Source organism: Leopardus geoffroyi, chromosome A2, assembly GCF_018350155.1.
Source record: "Leopardus geoffroyi isolate Oge1 chromosome A2, O.geoffroyi_Oge1_pat1.0, whole genome shotgun sequence".
In the NCBI taxonomy this organism is placed as follows: domain Eukaryota; kingdom Metazoa; phylum Chordata; class Mammalia; order Carnivora; family Felidae; genus Leopardus; species Leopardus geoffroyi.
The window spans coordinates 145,832,868-145,856,464 of NC_059331.1; the positions used below are offsets into that span (position 1 = coordinate 145,832,868).

The window sequence follows — 23,597 nt, forward strand, 5'->3', positions numbered from 1 at the left end:
GGTAACAGCAGCGGGGCAGCTGCCCTGAGTGACTCTGAGTTCCTCTCTCCCACAGGTCCCGAGTTGGAAGGATTGAGTAAGCGGGTCCCCCAAACCCTGGTTCTCATCCATGGGGCCCCGGGACAAGTTGAAAGATCTAACCAAAACCAGAAAAAAACTGGCGGGGTTGGGGGACTGGGCAAGGATGTAGAAGAGTCTTCCGCTGACTTCAGACACCACCCCACCCCACCCCACCCCCACCCCGTCCGTGTCTCCCACTGTAAACCAGAAGAGTCTGTCTATTCCCTGCAGACGGCCAAGTCGAAAGATCCTCAGGCCGATCAGGTGCCCGCTGAGTCTGGTTGCAGCTCCCAGCCACGATTTCCTCGCATCTCTTGCGCCAGGGCGGCGAACAGGGTCCCCAGAGCCCCCAGGTCCCGGCCCCTCCGGGCGCCCGGGACACTGAAGCTAGCGCTCCTCCTCTCTCGCATCCCCTCCCCTCCTCTTCCCTCCCTCTGCCAGTCCCTCCCCAAGCCGTGGCGGAGGTGGGGCCGGGCTTGGCTCCGCGAGGCCCGTGCATTCCAGAGAGCCGAGCGAGCTAGAGCAACAAAGGAGCCGGGGAGTCGGTGGGGAGAAGTCGGGGGTCTGCGGCGCGCTCGGGCGAAGGTGGCGGCCGGGCCGCGGGGCTGGCGCAGAGGCGAAGCCGGGGAGCTATCCCCCACCGCCTGCCCGCGCCTGGCCTCCATCGCGGGGCTGGAAGATAGTTTTAAGAGGGAATGGGGCTGGAGATTGGGGGCCCAGGGGGCTCCCGGGGTTGAAGACAACTTGGATTGCCCGGAGAAAGAGTAGGGAGTTGTGCATCCCGGCCGGGGCCTCCGCCGCCCAACATGGGCCCCGGGTTCCAAAGTTTGCGAAGTTGGGCGCCGAGGGCCCGCGGCTCGCGGAGCGTGCGAGGGGGCCCGGCACCGGATTCGCCGGGCGCACAGGTCGCCTGAGCCACATCCGCGGCCCCAAGGGTTGCGTGTGTGGCCGGGGGGCTCCGGGGAGCGGGCGGGGGCGCCGGGGCTTCTGCTGAGTTGGCGGGTTTGGCCATGGCCGCTGCCCGCCTCGCACTGGGGCCAGGGATCCTGCTCCTGGGGCTGCTGCTGCTGCTGCTGCTGCTGGGGGGCCCAGGCCGGGGGGCGGCCTTGAGCGGGAACGCGACTGGGCCTGGGCCGCGGAGCGCGGGCGGGAGCGCGAGGAGGAGCGCGGCCGTGACCGGCCCTCCGCCGCTGCTGAGCCACTGCGGCCGGGCAGCCCCCTGCGAGCCGCTACGCTACAACGTGTGCCTGGGCTCGGCGCTGCCCTACGGGGCCACCTCCACTCTGCTGGCCGGGGACTCGGACTCCCAGGAAGAAGCGCACGGCAAGCTCGTGCTCTGGTCGGGTAAGCGCGCGGAAGCCGGAGCCGGGGTTGCGGTGGTGGGATGCGGGACTCTGGGCAAGGATAGGCTCAGGCCTGAACGTTGGCGAGGGCAAGGGCTGCACCCGGGAGAGGTGGAGGAACACAGTCTGAAACTGTGGGTGCCGGCTGTAAGCAGGTTGGGACCCTCGGTGATGAGGCGAGACGGTTGAGGGAGCCGGTCACAAAAGGCCTGAGCAGGGTGGGTGCGCAAAGGATGCGGGGGAATGAGGGGCCCATGAGGCAGGGGCTCTGAGCCTCGGGAAAGGATGTTTCTTACGAAGTGGAGCTGCTCCTCGTAAGCGCTGCTCTGAGAGCGGAGCCCCTGAGGATTCAAGGAGGTGTTTAGATCTTGGAAGAGAAACCGGGAAGTGGAGTTGAAGAGGAAAGATGGACTAGAAGGTTTAGGCATTGAGGGACAGGATGGGGGGAAAGAGTTGAGTGAAATTTGTGATGGATAAGAAACCCCCTGGTGTTGAGTAATTAAAAGTTAACCAGAAATTTCCAGAAATCTTGTTTGGGGAGACAGGAAGTCCAGAAAACGGTGATCTTGTCTTGCTATTACAGATTTCACCCTTTCCTCGTCTGAAAAATGGGGACTCTGATCCTTTTCTGAGGTCGTGAAGCAATGAGACTATTCTAAGGATTATTTGTGTATTCTTTGGAAATTTGGATCCTCAGGCTGGTCAGGGCTGCAGAAGGACACTTAAGCCCGGGATATTGAGAGCCTGTGGATACTTCCATAGTGGCCTGAAGTCCCAAAGCCCTCACCTTAGGTTAGGATTATGGCCAGGCCTAAAAAACCCACATAAATCCTTCCTTAGCAGTGTGGAGTGGATGATCTCCCCACTTGTCACTCTTCTGGGTTAGGGCCCTGAAGGGGGGTTGGGGAAGGGAACTGGTTTTGTCAGCCCTTGCTTCTAGGCAGTGTGATTTCAAAGCTGTCCTTGAAAAAGAAAATCAAAAGTCAGGAGCCAACTTGGCAAGCTCCTTCTTCTGGCAGGCCTTGGGTGCCCTACATCTCAGTTCCACCCTGGGGGCTGCTGATGATCCTGAAGCGGGGAGCCGATATAGGCTGCCTGTCATTGTCGACTTGGCCACTAGAGTTCTGAGTCTTTGCTGAATGTTGGACAAAGCCCTATCATTCCTGGCCTGGTATCATTCTGGCAGATGCCAGAGGAACGTGGAAGATGGTACCCTTGGTGGACCTACATCCTTAGTGGGTATCAGGTTCTAAAGGCAGCGTGTAGGCAGAAACCATGTGTAATCAACAGCAGCTTTGAAAAGTTCATAAACTACCATAACATAAGGTGTAGGTAATTTTTGCATATATATTCTTTTTATGGCAATATGTTTGTATAAATGTGTAACATATAGTATAGTATATAAGAAGGGGCATACATAGAAACGATAATTTTAGTCCTTAAAGTTACATAAATGCATAAGAGCAGAAGACTGAAAGAATTAAAAAAAGGAACACAAAAGAAAGGTGTAAACAGATTTCTTTGAGAAGGTTTGTGTTTAGGAGCCAGTCGTGTGGAAAATACAAATCTCAGCACTAGAATCTCACCCAGTTCTAAGTTGCTCACACTGAGAGGATATCCCCCCGCCCCTCCTCTCTCTACTTAGTTATTTTGCAGGGGCCCATGGTTGAATTCTCCTAAGTTAAAAGCATGTGTGATGCTGCCCTTCTGTAGTTACCATCAAATCAAGGAGGAAGGGTCTGGACCTCTTTCCAGTCCGTATTCCTGATAGCAGCCGCTGAGCAAGGCAGAAGTGTTTTAGCAGGGAAGTTTAGGAGTTAGAACCATCTGCTGGCTGTGTGGTTTCGATCCTTACTAGCTGTGCCTCCGGTGGAGTAGGGTCCTGTAGAGGTGCCAGCCTGGGGCTCAGGTTTTTAGTTCATTCGGAATTTTTTCTCTGCTGCCATCATCCCTCAGCTCAGTTACGTTCCCAAGTGTATTCTAGTTGTTCTTTCTGCTTTGGGTCTTTCTGCTAGATGTTCTGGGCGGTGGGGTCGGTGGCGGGTGGAATAGATCGGAGCCAAGTGTAAGCATCACAGACAGGCCTTTAGCCGGAGCCTCTGGTGAGTGACTTTTCCTGTCCCGAGTTAGTGGTCTTGATTTGACCATGTCCAGGTGGTCAGTGTCACCTGGCTCTTGGAGGTATTTTTGTGGGTAAAGGATGAAAATGATCTAGGTTGTCTTCATCTGTGAACTCTTGAAGGTAGAGACTTGTTCTTCGCTGTTTTTTTTTTTTTTTTTAAAGCCTCGGAGTTCTGAGTACACAGCCATCCACTCATTCATTAAATTAGGCATTGGGTGCTTCCTGCGTGTCAGCCTGGATCAGGTTCTGGGGCACGTAAAGACGAGGAATACAGACGTGATTCCTGCCGTCAAGGGGAAGACACACAAACAGCTTTAGCATTTCCTGGGAGAGGCATTGTGACAGGGTAGGGTGCTGAAGGAACACAAAGGGCTTTGGGGAGCAAGGGAGGACCCCCCAGAAGAATTGACATTTAACCTATGATCTGAGAAACAAGTAGGAATTCTCTGGGCCAAGGAAAGGTAGGATAGGAAGGAATAGGAAGAGGAGACGGCATGCAAAGATGAGGTGAGAGGGCTTACTACTTTTAGGAGTATACGATTTTAGTAGAGCTGGATCAAAGTAGGTGAGGGATAGAATTATAAGAGATAAGACCTAGGCAGTTAGAAAATAAAGGGATTCATACCCCATATTAAGAAGTTTGGATGTTATCCAGAAGATAATAAGGAGCCACTAAAAGCTTTTGAGCAAGGGAGAGATGTAATCACCGTTGCATTTTAGAAAGATCTCTTTGAGTATTGTGTGAAGAAGCCACGGGAGGAGGGGAGGCATGGAGCCTGGTTGCTTGTTTAGGGGATGGTATTCCGGGTAAGAGATGGTGGTGGCCGTGATGGAGGTGGAGATCCAGGTGAGAGAGGATGGGGCAGCAGGCTGGAGGAAGTGGACAGATCCCAGAATTTTAGAGCTAGAACCCATGGGATTGCTGATGAGTTAGATGGAAGGCAAGAGTGAGCCGGAGGATGTAGGTTTTTCAGGCTCGCGGGGAAGGTGATATCATTCTCTTCCACTAAGCTGGGAATGCTGGAGGAGGAGTAGGCTTAGGAAGAAAGCCTGGGTTCAGTTCGGCCGTGTGAATTAGAGGTGCTCAGTGGACGTGTATGTGGAGATTACCAGCAGATCTGGAATAGGAGTTGCTGAAGAGAGCGGCCACTGTGTTATTCCTCGGCCCAGACTGCTGAGCCTTTTGGAAGTATGCCATTGAGTGAGGAAGTTTATAGCCCAGGTTGGACTACTTTCTGGATCTGTAGAGAGCTCAGGTCCCTCCTGTATCTTTCAACCCTTTGGACTTGAGCTCATTCAGGCACTCAGCATCTTTCCCCATTACAGCTTGAAATGTCTCTTCTCAGGCATTCCAAGCTGACCAGACAAATATAATATCCAGGCCACAGTCCACCTTGGGCCAAATCTGGTTTGGTAAATGGGGCAAGAAAGCAGAGACCTGTGGCTGCGGAGGGAAATAGGCCCCTGACAGCCAGCACGTAGCCTCCTTGACCACCGCTGTGCTCTGTGTGTGCACAGGGGTGTGTGGCCTTGTCATTCAGCCGGGGGCAGCCAGGAGAAAAGAGCCAGAGAATTCTGGGAGGAATCTCTCTTTTCCTCTCAAGACAATCTGGTTGAGCGATGAGAGGAGGGATGTTGTTGGTGACGGTGGGTTGTTTGCAGGGGCAGACCGGAAAGAATTTCCTTAGAGCTTTTCCCAAACCTGGCTGGTGATCAGAATCAGTTAAGATATATACATTTGGAAAGGATGAAAATACAGGAAAGCACCTACTGGCTCGAGTTTTAATTTTCCTTTAGATTTTTAATATTTATTTATTTATTTATAAAGATTTTCTTTTTCTTTTTTTGTTTAAAGTTTATTTTTGAGGGCGCCTGGGTGGCGCAGTCGGTTAAGCGTCCGACTTCAGCCAGGTCACGATCTCGCGGTCCGTGAGTTCGAGCCCCGCGTCGGGCTCTGGGCTGATGGCTCAGAGCCTGGAGCCTGTTTCCGATTCTGTGTCTCCCTCTCTCTCTGCCCCTCCCCCGTTCATGCTCTGTCTCTCTCTGTCCCCAAAAAAAAAATAAACGTTGAAAAAAAAAATTAAAGTTTATTTTTGAGAGAGAGAGAGAGAGAGAGGGACAGAGAGAGAGGAGACAGAGAATCTGCTGTCAGTGCAGAGCCCGATGTGGGGCTGGAACTTACGATCCTCGAGATCATGACCCAAGCTGAAGTTAAGAGTCAGACACTCTGGGGCGCCTGGGTGGCTTGGTCAGTTAAGCGTCCGACTTCGGCTCAGGTCATGATCTCACGGTCCGTGAGTTCGAGCCCTGCGTCGGGCTCTGTGCTGACAGCTCAGAGCCTGGAGCCTGTTTCCGATTCTGTGTCTCCCTCTCTCTCTGCCCCTCCCCTGTTCATGCTCTGTCTCTCTCTGTCTCAAAACTAAATAAATGTTTAAAAAAAAAAAAAAAAGAGTCAGACACTCAACTGACTGAGCCACCCAGGTGCCTCAATAAAGATTGTATTTTTAAGTAATCTCTACAACCAAGGTGGGACTTGAACCCATAACCTTGAGATCAAGAGTTGTACACTTCACCGACTGAGCCAGCCAAGGGCCACGAGATTTTTAACTTTTTAACGTGAAATGCTGCATGTATGCAGAAGATGCATAAAACACAGGGGCACTTAATATCAAATAATTATAAAGTGACACCTGAGTCAAGAACTAGATCATGGTGGGGCCCCCCCCAAAAGTTCCCCTTTGTCTTTTTCAATCACGTCTCCCTCTCTCTTCTTCTAGAAGTAACCACTACCCTAATGTTTTGGATTATCAATTTCCTTTTCCCTCTATAGTTTTGTCTCCTAGTTTTGGAATCCTTAAACAGTATATTTTAGTTTTGAGTGTTTTTGAACTTTAGACAAATCGTGATATGTGTATTTTCTATGTCTTTTGTCTTGCTTCTTTTGCTATACCTTGTTTTGTAAGATTCATCCATGTTAGTGCAGCTCATTTTTTTTTCTTTGCCGAATAGTGTTCCATTGTAGAATACATCACAATTTATTAATCCATCTTATTGTTGTTAAACATTTAAGTTGTCTCCAGTTTTTGGCCACTGTGAACAACATTGCTGTGAGTATTCTTCTAAGTATACCCTGGTTCACCCGCCTCAAGTTTCCCTAGGTACATACTCAGAGGAATGGAATAACTAGATAATTGCATACCTTCAACTTTACTAGGTAATATGGAACAGTTTTCCAAAGTGGTTCCACCAATGTGGTCCCCACTAATCGTGTAGAAGAGTCACCAGTGCCCACATGATTCCTGATGCTTGGTATTGTCACCATGTAAAATTCTTGCCAGTCTGGTGGCTATATTGTGGTATGTATTTGTGGTTTTAATTTGCATTTCCCTGATTACTAGTGGGGTTAAGCACCATGTCAAATGTTTACTGCCCACTTGGATTCTTCCTTTTATAAAATGTCTGTTCAAATTTCTGGCCCATTTTTCTTTTTTTTTTTTTTTAATAGATTTTTATTTACTTATTTTTGAAAGAGAGAGTGTGAGTGGGGGAGGGGCAGAAAGCGAGGGGGACAGAGGGTCCAAAGCGGGTTCCGCGTGGACAGCACGGAGCCCAATGTGGGGCTCGAACCTGTGAACCGTGAGATCATGACCTGAGCTGAAGGGAGACGTTTAACCAACTGAGCTCCCCATGCGCCCCCGTTTTCCTTTGGGCGCTTATTTTCAGAAGATTTGTAGGACTTCTTTATTTATGCTAGAGTTGAGTCCTTTATTGATTTTATGCATCGAAACTGTTTTCTTTTCTTTGGCTTGCCTCTTTATTTTCTTTGTGCCTTCTGCTAAAAGAAGTTCTGTGCTTTAAGGTAGTCATTTATAAAACTTTTTATGATTAGTTCTTATTGTGTCTTCTTTTATCTTTTATTGTTTTTTACTGTTTATTTATTTTTGAGAGAGAGAGAATGATTGTGAGCAGGGGAGGTGCAGAGAGAGGGGGACAGAGGATCTAAAGTGGACTCTGCACTGACAGCAGAGAGCACGATGCGGGGCTTGAACTCATGAGCTGTGAGATCATGACCCAAGCCGAAGTCAGATGCCCAACCAACTGAGGCACCCAGGAGTCCCTGTTGGGCCTTATTTTAAAAAGTCCTTTTATACCACAAAGTCATGAACTTACTCTCTTATGTTATCTTCTCCAAACGTTTTAAGGGTGCCTGGGTGGCTTAGAACAGCATCTGACTTTTGACACCAGCTCGGGTCTTGATCTCAGTGTCGCTTGAGTTCGAGCCCAGCATTGGGCTCCATGCTGGGTGCGGAGCCTACTCAAAAACGAAACAACACTTTTTAGATTTTACTTTCAATTTATAGACATATAATTCACTAGTTTCATACATATTGCCTCAGCATCATTTTTTTTTTTTTTAAAGGATTTTCTTTTTTTTTTTTTTCAACGTTTATTTATTTTTGGGACAGAGAGAGACAGAGCATGAACGGGGGAGGGGCAGAGAGAGAGGGAGACACAGAATCGGAAACAGGCTCCAGGCTCTGAGCCATCAGCCCAGAGCCCAACGCGGGGCTGGAACTCACGGACCGCGAGATCGTGACCTGGCTGAAGTCGGACGCTTAACCGACTGCGCCACCGAGGCGCCCCTCATTTTTTTTTTTTTAAAGGAATATCCTTTCTCCACCGTTCTGCCATAAATCAAGTGACCAGATATCTTTAGTTTCTGGGATCTTTTTTTTTTAAATATTTTTTTATGTTTATTTAGTTTTTGAGAGAGAGAGAGAGAGAGACAGAGTGCAAGCAGGGGAGGGGCAGAGAGAGAGGGAGACACAGAATCCGAAGCAGGCTCCAGGCTCCGAGCTGTCAACACAGAGCCCGACGCGGGGCTCGAACTCACAAACCGCGAGATCAAGACCTGAGCCAAAGTTGGATCCTTAACCGACTGAGCTCCCCAGGCGCCCCTAGTTTCTGGGATCTTTATTCTGTTCCATAGCTCTATTTTGTCTATCCTTTGCCAGTATGCACCATCTTAATTATAGCATGGTTCTTCATCTTCTTTGTGCTATAAACCTCTTTGGCAGTCTGGTAAAACCTTTGGACCCCTTCTCAGTATAATATTTTTAAGTTTATAAGGTAAAACACATAGGATTGAAAAGGAGCGTATAAGATTTCAAAGGAAATGAACTATATTGAACTATAGTTATCAAATATATTAAAACAAATTTGTGATCTAATATATATGTGCTTCTTTATTAATACACTAAGTAAGATATAGTATGTGTTTGATAACCACCGTAATGTCAAGGCTGTGATGAACAGTAACAGTGTTTTGAGATTATCTGTAACAAAATATCTGTGACAAAAACACAAGTATTGATAACGTCACTGTGGTATGTGGCTTACATTCATAATTGAAGGAAAGGCTAAATTTCTGTTAGATGTAATTTTTTTTTTTCCGGTGCAGATTCATGGGCCCCTAAATTCTCTACAAGAATGTTTGTGAGTTCCAGGGGCACCTGGGTGGCTCAGTCGGTTAAGCGTCCAACTCTTGGTTTCAGCTCAGGTCATGATCTCACGACTTTGTGGGTTCGAACCCTACATCAGGCTCCGCGCTGGCGGTGTGGAGACTGCTTGGGATTCTCTCTCTCCCTCCCTCTCTCTCTCTGCCCCTCCCCCACTCGTGCCATCTCTGTCACTCTCAAAATAAATAAATAAACTTAAAAAAAAAAAAGAATCGTTTGTGAGTTCCAAGCCAAGAACCTCCCCTGTTCTTATTAATACTTATAGCATAGTATAGTATAGTATTTATAATACAGCGGTATCTCATAGAGTCTGAGCTCTCCTTGACCTTTTGTATTTTAATATAAATTAGGTGTTGGTGGTTTTGATCGAGATTACACGGAGGATACAGACTAATTTGAAGAAAAAAAAAAAGACATCTTTATGGTATTGAGTCTTCCTATCATTTCACTATATATTTCCATCTATTTAGATATTCTTTCATTTTCTCAATTGTTTTACAGTTTTGTGCAGAGTTTAAATGTCATTTGTCAGATTTAGTCCTAGGTACTTGATTTTTAAAATACTATTATGAATAGTCCCTGTAACATTTCATTTTCTGTTTGTTGCTGGTGTATAGAAATGCAGTTGATTGTGAATCCAGTAAACTAGGTAAATTGATTATTTATTATACACACAGTCATCTCATTTGTGAATAATGAGTTTGATGTCTCCCTTTTCAAGCCATGTATCTTTTCGAAGCCTTTATCTATGTACCTTTATCGCCTTATGCACTACTTAAGACATCCAGTACGTTGTTAAATAGAAGTGGTAATTGTAGCAGCAACCCTCTTCTTTGACTTTTTCTGTATTCTAAAGTTTTTCAACCCTTCACCATTACATATGCTGTTTGGTGTAGGTTTCTTGTAGTTACGTTTTATCAGATTAAGAAACTGTTCTTTTGGGGCGCCTGGGTGGCTCAGTCGGTTGGGCGGCCGACTTCGGCTCAGGCCATGATCTCGCGGTCCGTGAGTTCGAGCCCCGCGTCGGGCTCTGTGCTGACAGCTCGGAGCCTGGAGCCTGTTTCAGATTCTGTGTCTCCCTCTCTCTGACCCTCCCCCGTTCATGCTCTGTCTCTCTCTGTCTCAAAAATGAATAAATGTTAAAAAAAAATTAAAAAAAAAGAAAGAAACTGTTCTTTTATTCTTAATTTGCCTATTGTTCTTTTTATCATGGTTGCATGTTGGATTCTATTAACTACTTCTATATCTATTGATATGATCATATGATTTTATTCTTCTTTAATCTGTTAATGTGGTAAATTGCATTGATTGAATTTCCTAATGTTAAACCAAACTCAGAACAATGGTTTTCAACTTGACTGATCACCAGAAGCACATAAAGAGTCATTTTAGTGGCTCAGTTGGTTAAGCATCGGACTTCGGCTCAGGTCATGAACTCGTGGTATGTGAGTTCGAGCCCCGCGTCGGGTTCTGTGCTGACAGCTCAGAGCCTGGAGCCTGCTTTGGATTCTGTGTCTCCCTCTCTGCCCCTCCTCTGCTCATGGTCTGTCTTTCTCTCTCTCTCTTTCAAGAACAAGTAAACATTAAAAAAATAGAAAAATAAAAAATAAGTCATTTTCAGAGCTTAAATTGTAGCAAATATTGAAGAAGTCTATGAATATAGAAAAATGCAAAGACTAACATAACACCTGTGTCTTTTTTCCCCCTCTGTTTCGTATTTTAATAAAACGAAAGGAATAAAATAATACAGATAAAGTTGATGTCCCTTTTCTTCTGGTCTACAATTTTGTTCCCTTCTCTTCTCTACGGAGCTTCCCCCATCTCAGTAACTTGCATATTTATTTTTCTAAGCTTAATTACTTCTAAAAATAGGCAGTATGTGCACATAGTATAAAACTCAAAAGTAACAAAAGTTAAATCCTTTCACTTCTGCTTCCGGCTCCCCGTTTCCCCTGCCTAGAGGCAACCATCAGCACTGGTTTTTGTGTGTTCTTTCGGAGACATCCAACCTGTGTACCAATGTAGATGTGTCCTTAGGTTTTTTTCCTCCCACAACCATTAGTGGCCTACTCTTCAGGCTGTTCCCACCCAACTGAATCCATTGAACAAGACACGTTGGAGATAGTTCCATTTCAGTGCAAACAGTTCAACCTGGTGTAGTGTCCTATTATATTGATTTATGATATTTTATGCAGCCGGTCTCCTGTTGATGGCTACGGATTCATGCAGTTTCTACTCTTTTGCTGTTACAAACAATGCTGCAACGAATAGTCTTGTGTATTGGCTTTGTAAACATGTGGAGTGGGATCACTAGCATAAAATGTTGATAGATAATGCCAAATAGTCTCCCCAAGTGTTTACTAATTTCTGTTTTACTCGAAATGTACGAAAGTGCCAGTTTCACTGACATTCTTGTCAATAGACCATTTTCAAATGTGTTGATCTGTAGCCATCTAAAAGTCTAAAAAATTATGTCTCATTGTAGTGTTATTTCACATTCAGTTTTTTAATTTATTTTTTAATGTTTTCATTTATTTTTGAGAGAGACCGAGACAGAATGCGAGTGGGTTAGGGGCAGAGAGGGAGACACAGAATCTGAAACAGGCTCCAGGCTCCGAGCTGTCAGCGCAGAACCTGACTCGGCACTCGAACTCACGAGCCGTGAGATCATGACCTGAGTCAAAGTCGGACACTTAACCGACTGAGCCACCCAGGCGCCCCCACATTTCAGTTTATTAACAGTGAGATTGGATGTTTCTTTTCTTTTTTTTTTTTTTTAATTTTTTTTTTCAACGTTTATTTATTTTTGGGACAGAGAGAGACAGAGCATGAACGGGGGAGGGGCAGAGAGAGAGGGAGACACAGAATCGGAAACAGGCTCCAGGCTCTGAGCCATCAGCCCAGAGCCCGACGCGGGGCTCGAACTCACGGACCGCGAGATCGTGACCTGGCTGAAGTCGGACGCTTAACCGACTGCGCCACCCAGGCGCCCTGAGATTGGATGTTTCTTAATGTGTTTAAAAGCCGTTTGGATTAGATCTGTCTTCTGCCCATTTTTCTATAGGATCATGAATTTCTTACTGATGTGGAGGAGCTAAGGCATATAAGGAGATTAGCTCTTTCTTTTTAAATTTTTTTTAATGTTTATTTATTTTTGAGAGAGAGAAAGACCATGAACAGGGAAGGGGCAGAGAGAGAGGGAGACACAGAATCCAAAGCAGTTCCAGGCTCTGAGCTGTCAGCACAAAGCCTGATGTGGGGCGCGAACTCACGGACCACAAGATCATGACCTGAGCGAAAGTCGGACGCTTAACCAACTGAGCCACCCAGGAGCCCCATTTTTTAACATTTATTTATTTTTGAGACAGAGAGAGACAGAGCATGAACAGGGGAGGGTCAGAGAGAGGGAGACACAGAATCCAAAACAGGCTCCAGGCTCTGAGCTGTCAGCGCAGAGCCCGACGCGGGGCTTGAACTCCAGGACCGCGAGATCATGACCTGAGCCGAAGTCGGCCGCTTAACCGACTGAGCCACCCAGGTGCCCCATTTAAAAAAAAAAAATTTTTTTAATGTAAGGAGATTAAGTCTTTACCTGTGATATGTATTGGAAATATATTTTCTCAGTATATTGCGTTTCTCATGGTTTTTGTTTTTACCCTATTTTTTTCTGAAGTCTTTTTAAAATCTTTTATTTCGTAGCTTCCGAGTTTTGTGTCATACTTCGAAAGGCCTTCTCTACTTAAGATTTAAAAACCACATCCCATCTTTTCTTCTGGTACTTTAATTTTTAAAACTCATGCAGTCATTTGAATTTATCTGGAACTTATTTTTATGTAAGAAATGGGGTAAGGATCCACATCATTTTTTCCCTAGATGGTTCTTCAATTGTCTTTTAAGATTTATTTAATAGTCTTTCTTTTCCTCATTTTTAAGGTACAATATAATACTTAAAACGAGAAAAAGAAAAACAATGAAATTCCACATTTAAAAAAGTTGATCGCTGCAATTATCACAAAACCCAGAAAAATAACATAATATTTTTGTTAATCGGCTGCTTGCTGCTCCTCTAGAATACATTTTACTCTGGTGAGCTCCCCCCTTTTTAAGTATAGTGTTCAGTAAACATCCAGTAAATTTAACTTTTTTCTTTGTTGTACCTCGCTATGAATTTAGACAAATATATAGAGTTATGTAGTCAGCCACTACATTCAAGATAGTGAAAAGCCCATCAGACCCCAAAATTCCCTCTTACTGTCCCTTTGTAGGCAAATTCTCCTCCTACCCAGCCCCTGGCAACCACTGGTGCATTCTCCGCCCCTGCCCACTCAGTCAGAATTTCTGAGAGTGGCTTTCTCCCTCTAGAATGATAAAGGTTCCCTAGGTGATTCTGATTTGAGTGGAGGCTCAGGAAAGTTGCCTGAGGACACTGCTTCTTCTTCTTTTTATTTTATTTTTATTTTTTTTTTATTTTTAATGTTTATTTATTTCTGAGACAGAGAGAGACAGAGCATGAGTGGGGGAGGGGCGGAGAGAGAGGGAGACACAGAATCGGAAGCAGGCTCTGGGCTCAGAGCTGTCAGCATACAGCCCGATGCGGGGCTCGAACTCACAAACGGTGAGATCATGACCTGAGCCGAAGTCGGTCGCTCCACCGACTGAGCCTCCCAGGCACCCCAGGACACTGCTTCTTGACCGGAACTTGCTCTGTGCCCCTGGAATAGGCTTTGTGGTAGTGAGAGCTGTGAGCGGTCCCAGGTCTCAGATAAGTAATGACAGGTGATATTTCCCGAGTGCTTACTATCTCACGGGTACCATGCTAAACACATCAAGTGCGTTACCAAACTCTTCACAACATTCCCAGGAGGTAAATCCCCATTTTGCAGATGAGGAAACTGAAGCTAGAGATAGAGATAGACTAATTTGCAGGAGATCACACAGCCAGGAAATGGGAGAGCCAAGGCTCGGACCCAGGCAGGCTAATTGTAGTGTCCATGCCCCTCATCCCTCTGCTGTATTGCCTCCCTCCTAAAAAGAGCAGCTATCTGCCCCTACCGCCCCCAGCCTGGCAGTGTGGCAGTCGCCAGTTTGTCTCTCACGTCCTTAGACGCTTCTCCTAACACAACTTCTTGTGTGGGACACCGGTATTCCTGAAGCAGGGATGATTCGGGAGGGGCAATGGGGGCGGAATGCTGAGTGAGCCCCGCCCCTGGGATAGCAGGGTAGGTGCCTGGGTTGGGGCAGGGGTGCTGTTTCTGTCTTGCTGACAACATGTTTCCTCCCTCTGCACTGGACAGAGCCTCCTCTGTTTCTCTCCATCTGATTTCCTGTTTCCTCCTCTGGCTTTGGAGTACCTGGGCTCCCCTGACTACCTCCTCTTAAGCTCCTACCTGTTCTCTATTTCACCTCAGCTTGGTAAGAGGAACAGGGATCCTGGGGTCTGGGCAAGGGGCAACATCTCGTTCTAGTGCATGGGCCCTGGAAGGGGTGGGTCCCACAACCTCCCTTTCCCCTGGAAGAGGCCTGTAGAAGGTTTTAAGGATGCCCCTGAAAAGGTACAAGGCAAGTCGAGCTGGGGTCTTCAGCCAGAGGCACTAACACTCCCTAGCAGGGCTTTTGGAAATGGGGGCTGCTTTTTTAAAAACTTGAATGGAATTAGAACATACACACAGATCAGCGCGTGAGTCATGAGCTCGATTCTTCACATGGTGACTACACACATTGAACCACTACCAGATCAAGAAATAGAACATGACCAGCATCCCAGAAACTCCGCTTCAGGCCCTCTTGCAGTCATCAACCCTGGAGTAGGGGCAAGGGGAGTGTTTTTTAATTGTCGTGATGACTTAACGGGTTCTGGGATTTAGTGGGCGGAGTCCAGGGCTGCTAAATGTCTTGCAATACATCGGACAGTCCTGCAGCACAAAGGATCCTCCTGCCCAAATGCTCTGTTGAGAAACACTGTGCCTGACAGCTCCCGCATTATGGCAAAGAGACCTGCCCTAGGCCTGGGAAACAGCTGTGGGTCAGAGTGAGGAGGGGTGTCACCACAATGTATCCACACTGTTGCCTCTCTCCAGGCCTCCGGAACGCCCCCCGCTGCTGGGCAGTGATCCAGCCCCTGCTGTGTGCTGTGTACATGCCCAAATGCGAGAATGACCGGGTGGAGCTGCCCAGCCGCACCCTGTGCCAGGCTACCCGAGGCCCCTGTGCCATTGTGGAGAGGGAGCGTGGCTGGCCTGACTTCCTGCGCTGTACCCCTGACCACTTCCCCGAGGGCTGCCCGGTGAGTGCTGTGACGGGCAAGCCGCAAGCCTAGGGCAGGGCCCAACAGGAAGCAGGGGCAGGGGAGCCCCGCAGCCTTCTCTCCCGGGAGACCCCAAATCTGCAGCCGTGGGGTCAATGAGCCACAAACCCAAACTGAAGCTCACTGGCGGGGCCAGTCTATCAGGGATTGTCTGTTGATTTGTAGAAGATAACTTGTGTTCAACAAATATTTTTTGAGCACCTACTCCGCTAGGTGTTGGGGAGTTTCGGGAGTCGATGACGACAGGAACTCACTCTCCAAGAAGTTTATTGTGTATTTAGGGAGTCCAGGCGAACACGTGTAAAACAGCTATAGACCTCAAGACAGGGATGTGATCTCGTTCTGGTGGTAAAGGAGGGCTCATAAGTAATAATAATACTAATGGCAGTAATGTTGGTAATAAAACTAATGATTATTATTTACTATCTGCCAAATACCATAGGAGCCTCTTACAGCCATTGATTCACTTAACCCTTAAACCACACCATGAAGTAGGTACTGCTGTCTTATACGTGGGGAAACCAAGAGGTCCAATAATTTGTCCCAGCCTTTTGATATAGTTTGTCATTGAGTGGCAGGGTGGGGTTTCAAAAGCTGGAAAGCTATCTCCAGCCTGTGCTCGTAGGCACTCTACCAAGCTGCCTTTATGCCTCGTATTAAGCCAAAGGGTGCCCCTGGGCCTCCTGCTCCCTTTTGCACTGCCTTTTCCCCTTCCCTCGTGCCAGAATGAGGTGCAGAACATCAAGTTCAACAGTTCGGGCCAGTGTGAGGCTCCCTTGGTTCGGACCGACAACCCCAAGAGCTGGTATGAGGACGTGGAGGGATGTGGGATCCAGTGCCAGAACCCGCTGTTCACTGAGGCCGAGCACCAGGACATGCACAGCTACATCGCGGCCTTCGGCGCAGTCACAGGCCTCTGCACGCTCTTCACCTTGGTCAGCTGAGGGCAGGCCTGAGGGTGGAGGGGTTAGGGGAACGGGGGTCCAGAACACACAGCCTATAAAGTGGGAAGTGGATCGACAGTTGTCTGCGTTGTGAGGGCAGAGGGAGGTGGGGAGAGGATGCCTTGGGGGGTGTCCCTGGAGGAAGGGTCTGGATAAGAGGGTTCGGGGGCTCAGACAAAGGCATCTGTGGCAGCAGAATCACCCTAACCTCAGAGAGCGGATCCCACTTCTCTCTTCTAGGCCACATTTGTGGCTGACTGGCGGAATTCGAATCGCTACCCTGCTGTTATTCTCTTCTACGTCAATGCGTGTTTCTTTGTGGGGAGCATCGGCTGGTTGGCCCAGTTCATGGACGGCGCCCGCCGGGAGATCGTCTGCCGTGCAGATGGAACCATGAGGCTTGGGGAGCCCACGTAGGTGTTTTGAGGACCCAGAAGCCAGGGTGAGGGGCAGAAGGCTGAAATGAAAAGGGACAGGGTGGGCTTGAAACTGAAGATTTCAGTGTAGGGTTCAGCTCTGCCTCGTTGAGCCCACGGTATCCAGCGTTGGGGATGTGATTGTTTGCATCTGCTCAGAGGGGCATCTTCCATAACCTCTTCGAATGTGACCTGAGTCCCACCTCCAAGCTCTGACTCCTAGGGAACCTCCAGACGTTAGAGGCCAAGGCTCTGGGGACAGGGTGGAGAGAGCTGATAAAGGGAATATGGAATGCCCTCCCCAAGTGCCCCTCCACATGTCTGCACAGCTCCAATGAGACCCTGTCCTGCGTCATCATCTTTGTCATCGTGTACTACGCCCTTATGGCTGGTGTCGTCTGGTTTGTGGTCCTCACCTATGCCTGGCACACCTCCTTCAAAGCCCTGGGCACCACCTATCAGCCTCTCTCCGGCAAGACCTCCTACTTCCACCTGCTCACGTGGTCACTCCCGTTTGTCCTCACTGTGGCAATCCTTGCCGTCGCCCAGGTATGGTGACCGGTAGGAGGCTGGGGACCTGAGTGGAGTGGGCTTGGGTAGGGGGGCCCGTGACCCACTCTGTCCCTCCCACCCCCCACCCCCCCGCCTTTGTGCCGCAGGTGGATGGGGACTCTGTGAGCGGCATCTGTTTTGTGGGTTACAAGAACTACCGATACCGTGCAGGCTTCGTGCTGGCCCCGATTGGCCTGGTGCTCATTGTGGGAGGCTACTTCCTCATCCGAGGTGAGTAGGCACCAAGCGGGCACCAGTCGGGCAGCAAAAAGCACTGAGCACCCGCTCTGTGTAAGTAGGAGCTAGGAGCTGCCGGTTCTGCTACCTTTGCAGCAACCTTTGTGCTGGCCCGAGCAAGGCAGCCCCTTTCTCCAGAGCCTTGAGCCGGGGCTCACAGCTTGTTGAGTAGAGCCTGAGCTGGGTTCCAGCCCCCGCTCAGCCCTTGGCCCGATGCACTCGTATGGTGAATAACCCGCCCTGTCCACGTGGACCAACTCAGGGCCTTTGGTCGTGTGTGTGCACCCTGAATTTATACATGCTCTCCATCTTCTGGCTCCTCATCCGCCTCCTACCCCCGGAACATAGTCACACACAGTTTTCACAACACGCACAGATTCTCTGTTCCCTAATTTCCCCGTCTGGATCGGCCGCCTCCGTCTCTTCTTAGCTCATTTGTGTTGCATTTTCTTTGTAAACTTCAGTTTCCTCTCCCTGTGCTGTCAGCCTTCTGTTCAGCCCACCTCTTTCTGCCAGTGTCTGGGCCTTTGATTTAGGTTTCGGGCCCGTGCTCTCCTGTACGGTAGCCACGGGCCACCCGTGTTGAAACCGGTCCAGATTGCGATGCGTCGTAAGTACAAAATCCACACTGCATTGCAAAGACTCCGCAGACACCAAAAGGTAAACTGTCTCATTAATAGTTTGTTGTGTGGATTACGTATTGAAATGCTACTAAAACACAATGATGTATTGCTCGCAGAAGGTATGGAAATCAGCTTCGTTTGCATCTTTTTTACTTTTTTAACGAGGCTGCTAGAAAATGTGAGCTTATGGGTGTGGCTGACATATTTCTATCGCATAGCTCTGTTGTTACATCTCTTTTCTTGCCTTTTCCATCAGCACAGCTTTGACCTGGCTGCCTTACTTACGGGGAGCCGGGGCCAGGACGAAGGCACCTTCTCTCTCTTCTCGACTGTTTGTCTGGGCTCTGCCCCCGTCTTTCCAAGTACATAGCACATCTGCCACCAGCTGTGCCCCATTTCTCAGGTGTCTCCAGTTTCCCCAAGCTTTACATCAGCAGAGGAGTAATCAGACCTGGGACTGCCTGCCACCTCCATCCCTCCCGGGCGAGTGGCCTCACCCCACTAATGTCTGAGATCTCTCTTCTGTTCAGGAGTCATGACTCTGTTTTCCATCAAGAGCAACCATCCCGGGTTGCTGAGTGAGAAGGCTGCCAGCAAGATCAACGAGACCATGCTGCGCCTCGGTGAGTGGGCCCCAGGGCCGTTGGCCCGAGGTACTGGTCAGTCCGACGCTGCACACTTCTGTGGCTGAGGGACGTGCAGGATGGGATCTTGGAGGATGCATTGTGAGTGGTGCAAGTTAGCAGCCATGGGAACAAGACAAGGCTGTGGGGCATGTGTGTGTATGGGGGGTGGGATGGGGTGAGAGGTCATGGTGGTAGCAACTCAAAAGAAGGGGACCTTCTTGGATGGAAGAATTCAGGCTCGTGCCAAGACTGCTTCCTCGTGCCCACTGGGGCCCTCCCACAATTGGCTCGAGTGCCCTTCAAGTCTTATTCTGGAGTATACAGCAAACTGAGCCTAGCATGAATTTACCCCAGACTCAGCCATCTTTCAGGCCTGAATGGGGCAGACGCCTTGCCCCCACTGCTGCTCCCACACCGGGGATTGGTAATGCTCTGTCCCACCCTGGCCCTCCACAGGCATTTTTGGCTTCCTGGCCTTTGGCTTTGTGCTCATCACCTTCAGCTGTCACTTCTACGACTTCTTCAACCAGGCTGAGTGGGAGCGCAGCTTCCGGGACTATGTGCTGTGAGTGCAGTGCTGGGGGCTTGGGGGCGGCAGCCACAGGACTTCAGACAGCCCTAGCCCTCCTTGCTGTCCAGCAAGGGTCTGCTAGGCACCTGCCTCTGACGCGCAGGTGAAACTGTCCATCCTGCTCTGGGCACCCAAGATGTCAATTGCTCTGTAATTTGCAAACACGGCAAAGCACCTCTCCTGTCCCGGCTCAACTCTGCTCTCCTCTCTGCACGAGCCACTGTCTGGCTGGTGTGTTTAACTGTTCAGCCCTCTCATGTTTGGGCTTCTCTGATGACTCTGTGTTGGCCACAGAAGTCACTCTAATTCTCACGTACTCTTTTACAGAGTTTATTATAGAGCCCTGCACGGAGTAGTTACCTCTCCACGATACGTGTAACAACCTATTAATACTTGCTAGCCTTGCCTGTGCTTTTTTGTGTCACCATGAGGATGAATCTGAGAGTAAAGCATCTCATCCACTGAAAGAAGGGCTGCACTAGCTGATATCAGGAATAGCAGTTACAATGCTCATTAAAATGGACACCAGTCCACATCCTGACTGCCTCAGGCTCTTCCTTAACGGCTCCAGCTTCCAGTCTGGGAAGCAAGCTTTAAACCACACTAATACCTGGTCCTCCCCCAGAGATGTGATTTAATTGTCTGGGGTGCGACCCAGGCATTAGTAGTCATAAAAAGTAACTCTAATGTCCCAAGTGACTCTAGTGAGCACCCAGGGCTATGAATCGTTGCCGTGGGGCTTAGCTCTTTCTAAAGTCTTTGGATCGATTGGGTACCCAGAGAGCCTCACCTGTCTACTAACCCCCCCCACCACAGGTGCCAGGCCAACGTGACCATCGGGCTGCCCACCAAGAAGCCCATTCCTGACTGTGAAATCAAGAATCGCCCCAGCCTCCTGGTGGAGAAGATCAACTTGTTTGCCATGTTTGGAACCGGCATTGCCATGAGCACCTGGGTCTGGACCAAGGCCACGCTGCTCATCTGGAGGCGCACCTGGTGCAGGTGGGGCCAGCAGCCAGCCGGTTCTGACCTCGCCGCCTTACTCCCTCACTCTTGGTGTCCCCACCAATAAGGGTCGCCTGCTCCGTGGTCTCTCAACAGTCACCGGCAGACCAGTTTTCTAAGGGTCTGCATTGAGCTGCCTAAAGCTGCCTTCTGTGTGGCTCACCACTGCCCCCTGGTGACACCTCCTGTCCTCAGGAGGACCCGTCAAGTGCTGAGCCTGCCGCCAGCATCTTTCTTCTAAGAAGGGAATGATTTGAGCGATTTGAGTACTGGGCATCCAGGAGCCCTGCATCCTAGGCCCACTTCTTTGCAGAGGTCTCTCCTCAGAGTCCTCGAGGGACTTGGGGCCCTCTGGAGGCTCCATCCCTGGAGGGAAAGGCTTCGCCGGTCTTCAACAGGATTTGATGGGAAGTGGCTGCTCCTCCACTTCCCCTCCCCCATCTCTTCTGCTCTCAGGTTGACTGGGCAGAGTGATGATGAGCCCAAACGCATCAAGAAGAGCAAGATGATCGCCAAGGCCTTCTCCAAGCGGCGTGAGCTGCTGCAGAACCCAGGCCAGGAGCTCTCCTTCAGCATGCACACTGTCTCCCACGACGGGCCCGTGGGTGAGCCTCGGTCCCTTTCCTCCACTGGAGCCACTCGATCCCCGCAACGCCTGGGCCCCCTTCCCCACTAAGCTGCTACGGACACATGGAGTGGCAGGAAGGCAGGAAGGAAGAAAGCAGCCCCTCCTTTCCTCACACACTCCACCCTCTCTCATCCCCCTTCCGTCCCTCGCTACTCTGCCCTCTGTTTCTGCCCCTGGGTCTGCTTGCTGGTGCTTTGGTTTCAAAAGGAGTCCTCTCCCTCTCACTTCTTCTGTCTTCTCCAGTGGTTCTCCCTGGGCTAGAGTAAGTCTGGGTTCTAGGAACTGGATTTCTGGCCTCTAGTGATGGTAGATCACTGGGACTGGGTAGATCACTATGATTCCCTGGGTGGGCTTTCTGGACTCCGTGGACTGGGAGGGAGCTACAGTCACCCAAGGAGTGGGGCAGTCATGATTCCTTAGCCTTTCCTTCTACCCCCACAGCGGGTTTGGCCTTTGACCTCAACGAGCCCTCTGCCGATGTGTCCTCTGCCTGGGCCCAGCATGTCACCAAGATGGTGGCTCGGAGAGGAGCCATACTGCCCCAGGATGTGTCTGTCACCCCTGTGGCAACTCCAGGTACGAGGAGTCAAGCTTCTGTAGGAAGTGGGGGGTGGGGGCATGGAGTCTGGGGGTTCTTGGGACTGGAGCACGCGCAGCTGCCAGAAGGGAGACCCAGGAGGATGTAGAGTGTGGGGCTGAGGCCCTAGAGATCTAGAGTTGTGGGTCCCAGACCTCAAAAGTAGGGGTCCAAGGAGAGAACAGGTGATGTGGACAGACCAGCGTCCCAGGCTCACGTTCTCTCTCCTGCCATCAGTGCCCCCAGAGGAAAAAGCCAACCTGTGGCTGGTTGAGGCAGAGATCTCCCCAGAGCTGGAGAAGCGCCTGGGCCGGAAGAAGAAGCGGAGGAAGAGGAAGAAGGAGGTGTGCCCGCTGGTGCCACCTCCTGAGCTTCACCACCCTGCCCCTGCCCCTGCCCCTGCGGCCAGTGCTGTTCCTCGACTGCCTCAGCTGCCCCGGCAGAAGTGCCTGGTGGCCGCAGGTGCCTGGGGAGCTGGGGAATCCTGCCGACAGAGAGCCTGGACCCTGGTCTCCAACCCTTTCTGCCCAGAACCCAGTCACCTGCAGGATCCATTTCTGCCCAGTGCCCCAGTTGCCACGGCGGCCTGGGCTCAGGGCTGCCGGCAGGGGCTGGGGCCCATTCACTCCCGCACCAACCTGATGGAGGCAGAGCTCATGGATGCAGATTCAGACTTCTGAGCCCGGAGAGCGGGACCTGGGATAGGAAAGAGCAGCAAATACCATTCTGAGGTTCTTCATCCTCCCTGAGAGTGCTTCCCCAGGATCTTGTCTTCCAGAGCACCTGAGGGTGCAGTGCCCTCCCAGGAGGGCTCTCTGTGTCTGTCTCAGGGCAGCAGGACTGTGGGAAAGGGCCCTGACATCTCCACGGGCAGGCCTCATCCAGGGAAGGACCCTGGCGCTCAGGGTCCTTGTTTCTGCCCCACCGGCTGGAGTCTGGCTGGCAGTATCCATATGCAGCAAGGTCATGAGATCTGCAGAGCTTGGGGGCTGGGGGGGCTGGGGGGGGCAGTGATGGTGGAGGCAGGGGTGACAGTACCCAGAGTGGCCTGTGGTAGCCAATGAGGCAGCCAGGCCCATACCTGGCAGATGAGGGCTGGCTGCCCTTTTCTGTGCCAGTGGATGCCCTTTTCTGGCACTCTCAGACCAAATGTGTTTATTGTGTCATTAGTCCTTTGTCTAGGTGGGGACGGGGCTCCCTTCTCCCTCTTCTAGGTGGTTGTGGAGCTGGAAGTGCCTATTCCCGTAGGGGCTATAACCTCTCTTCACAGGTGCCCGGTTGGCCCGACCCCAGGCCAGTAGCCCGTCCTGTGTGCTCCTGTACCCTCCTTCCCCTTTCCCATTTCAGTGCAACCAGGCCAACCTCTTCCTGTTTCCCTGTTCGTTGATTAGGACCCAGAACTGCTGCATGCTCCATCCCTCCCCCATCCCCCACCCTTTTGATGCTGGCTGCATCTCCAGGTGAGAGACTGGTTCAGCTATAGAGCCTGGCGTGGTGTAGAAGCGTGTTATCTCTTCCTCCCGTCCATCCAGTGGGGGGTGGATCCTCTGACTTGAGGGGCTAACCTGGGAGGCTGCTGGAGCTTCAGCCAGGCAGGAACGCTTCCTTCAACTTCCACAACTGCTGGGTGAGGAGATTCCCACCTCTCATAACCCCTAACTATGTCTCCAAGGCCCCAATTTCAAGAGCCAGACAGCAGGAAGCCTTAGGAGCTGGCTGGGTTCCAGGTCGGGGATAGGGATGGGGAGAAGAAATATAAACAGTAAATAAAAGGTTTTTGTATAAACTCTTGGTGTGGTTCTTTTCCATGGATCCTGACCTGGTCTTGTTTGGTGGTGGTGGTGGGGGGGGGGGGGGTGCCTGGCTAGCTGAGTCAGTAGATTATGTGACTCTTGACCTCAGGGTAGTGAGTTTGAGCCCCACCTTGGGCATAGAGATTACTTAATAAAAATAAGGTAAAGTAAAATAAAATCCACAGGCCCTGGTCTTGACCCATTTACCTGGTCCTGACCACATTTGTTTTCCACTTCCTCCTCGGACTATTCCGAAAGGCCAATGGCTTGGCACTGT

General features: G+C 50.0%; 1 protein-coding gene across 2 annotated transcripts; it reads left to right on the forward strand.

Moving 5' to 3' along the window:
- Positions 1-504: 504 nt before the first annotated feature.
- SMO (smoothened, frizzled class receptor) lies at positions 505-23,313 on the forward strand. Of its 2 annotated transcripts, none has more exons than XM_045495592.1 (12): positions 505-1,404; positions 15,122-15,327; positions 16,074-16,283; positions 16,533-16,705; positions 17,038-17,257; positions 17,368-17,491; positions 18,651-18,743; positions 19,203-19,311; positions 20,134-20,319; positions 20,779-20,927; positions 21,392-21,526; positions 21,765-23,313. In XM_045495592.1, exons 1-12 carry the CDS (start codon positions 1,071-1,073, stop codon positions 22,205-22,207), a joined length of 2,382 nt encoding a protein of 793 aa, XP_045351548.1. In that variant the 5' UTR covers positions 505-1,070; the 3' UTR covers positions 22,208-23,313. The 2 variants fall into 2 exon arrangements, with proteins under 2 accessions (XP_045351548.1, XP_045351549.1); XM_045495593.1 differs by lacking the exon at positions 505-1,404 and adding an exon at positions 6,046-6,881.
- Positions 23,314-23,597: the final 284 nt, after the last annotated feature.

What these genes read in the sequence shown, in the direction of transcription:
- SMO (XM_045495592.1), top strand. Translation starts at nt 1,071, where the DNA reads ATGGCCGCTGCCCGCCTCGCACTGGGGCCAGGGATCCTGCTCCTGGGG. An exon ending in CAATCCTTGCCGTCGCCCAG is followed by an intron (nt 17,258 to 17,367) that starts GTATGGTGACCG and finishes TTTGTGCCGCAG; the next exon opens with GTGGATGGGGACTCTGTGAG. An exon ending in TGGAGGCGCACCTGGTGCAG is followed by an intron (nt 20,320 to 20,778) that starts GTGGGGCCAGCA and finishes TTCTGCTCTCAG; the next exon opens with GTTGACTGGGCAGAGTGATG.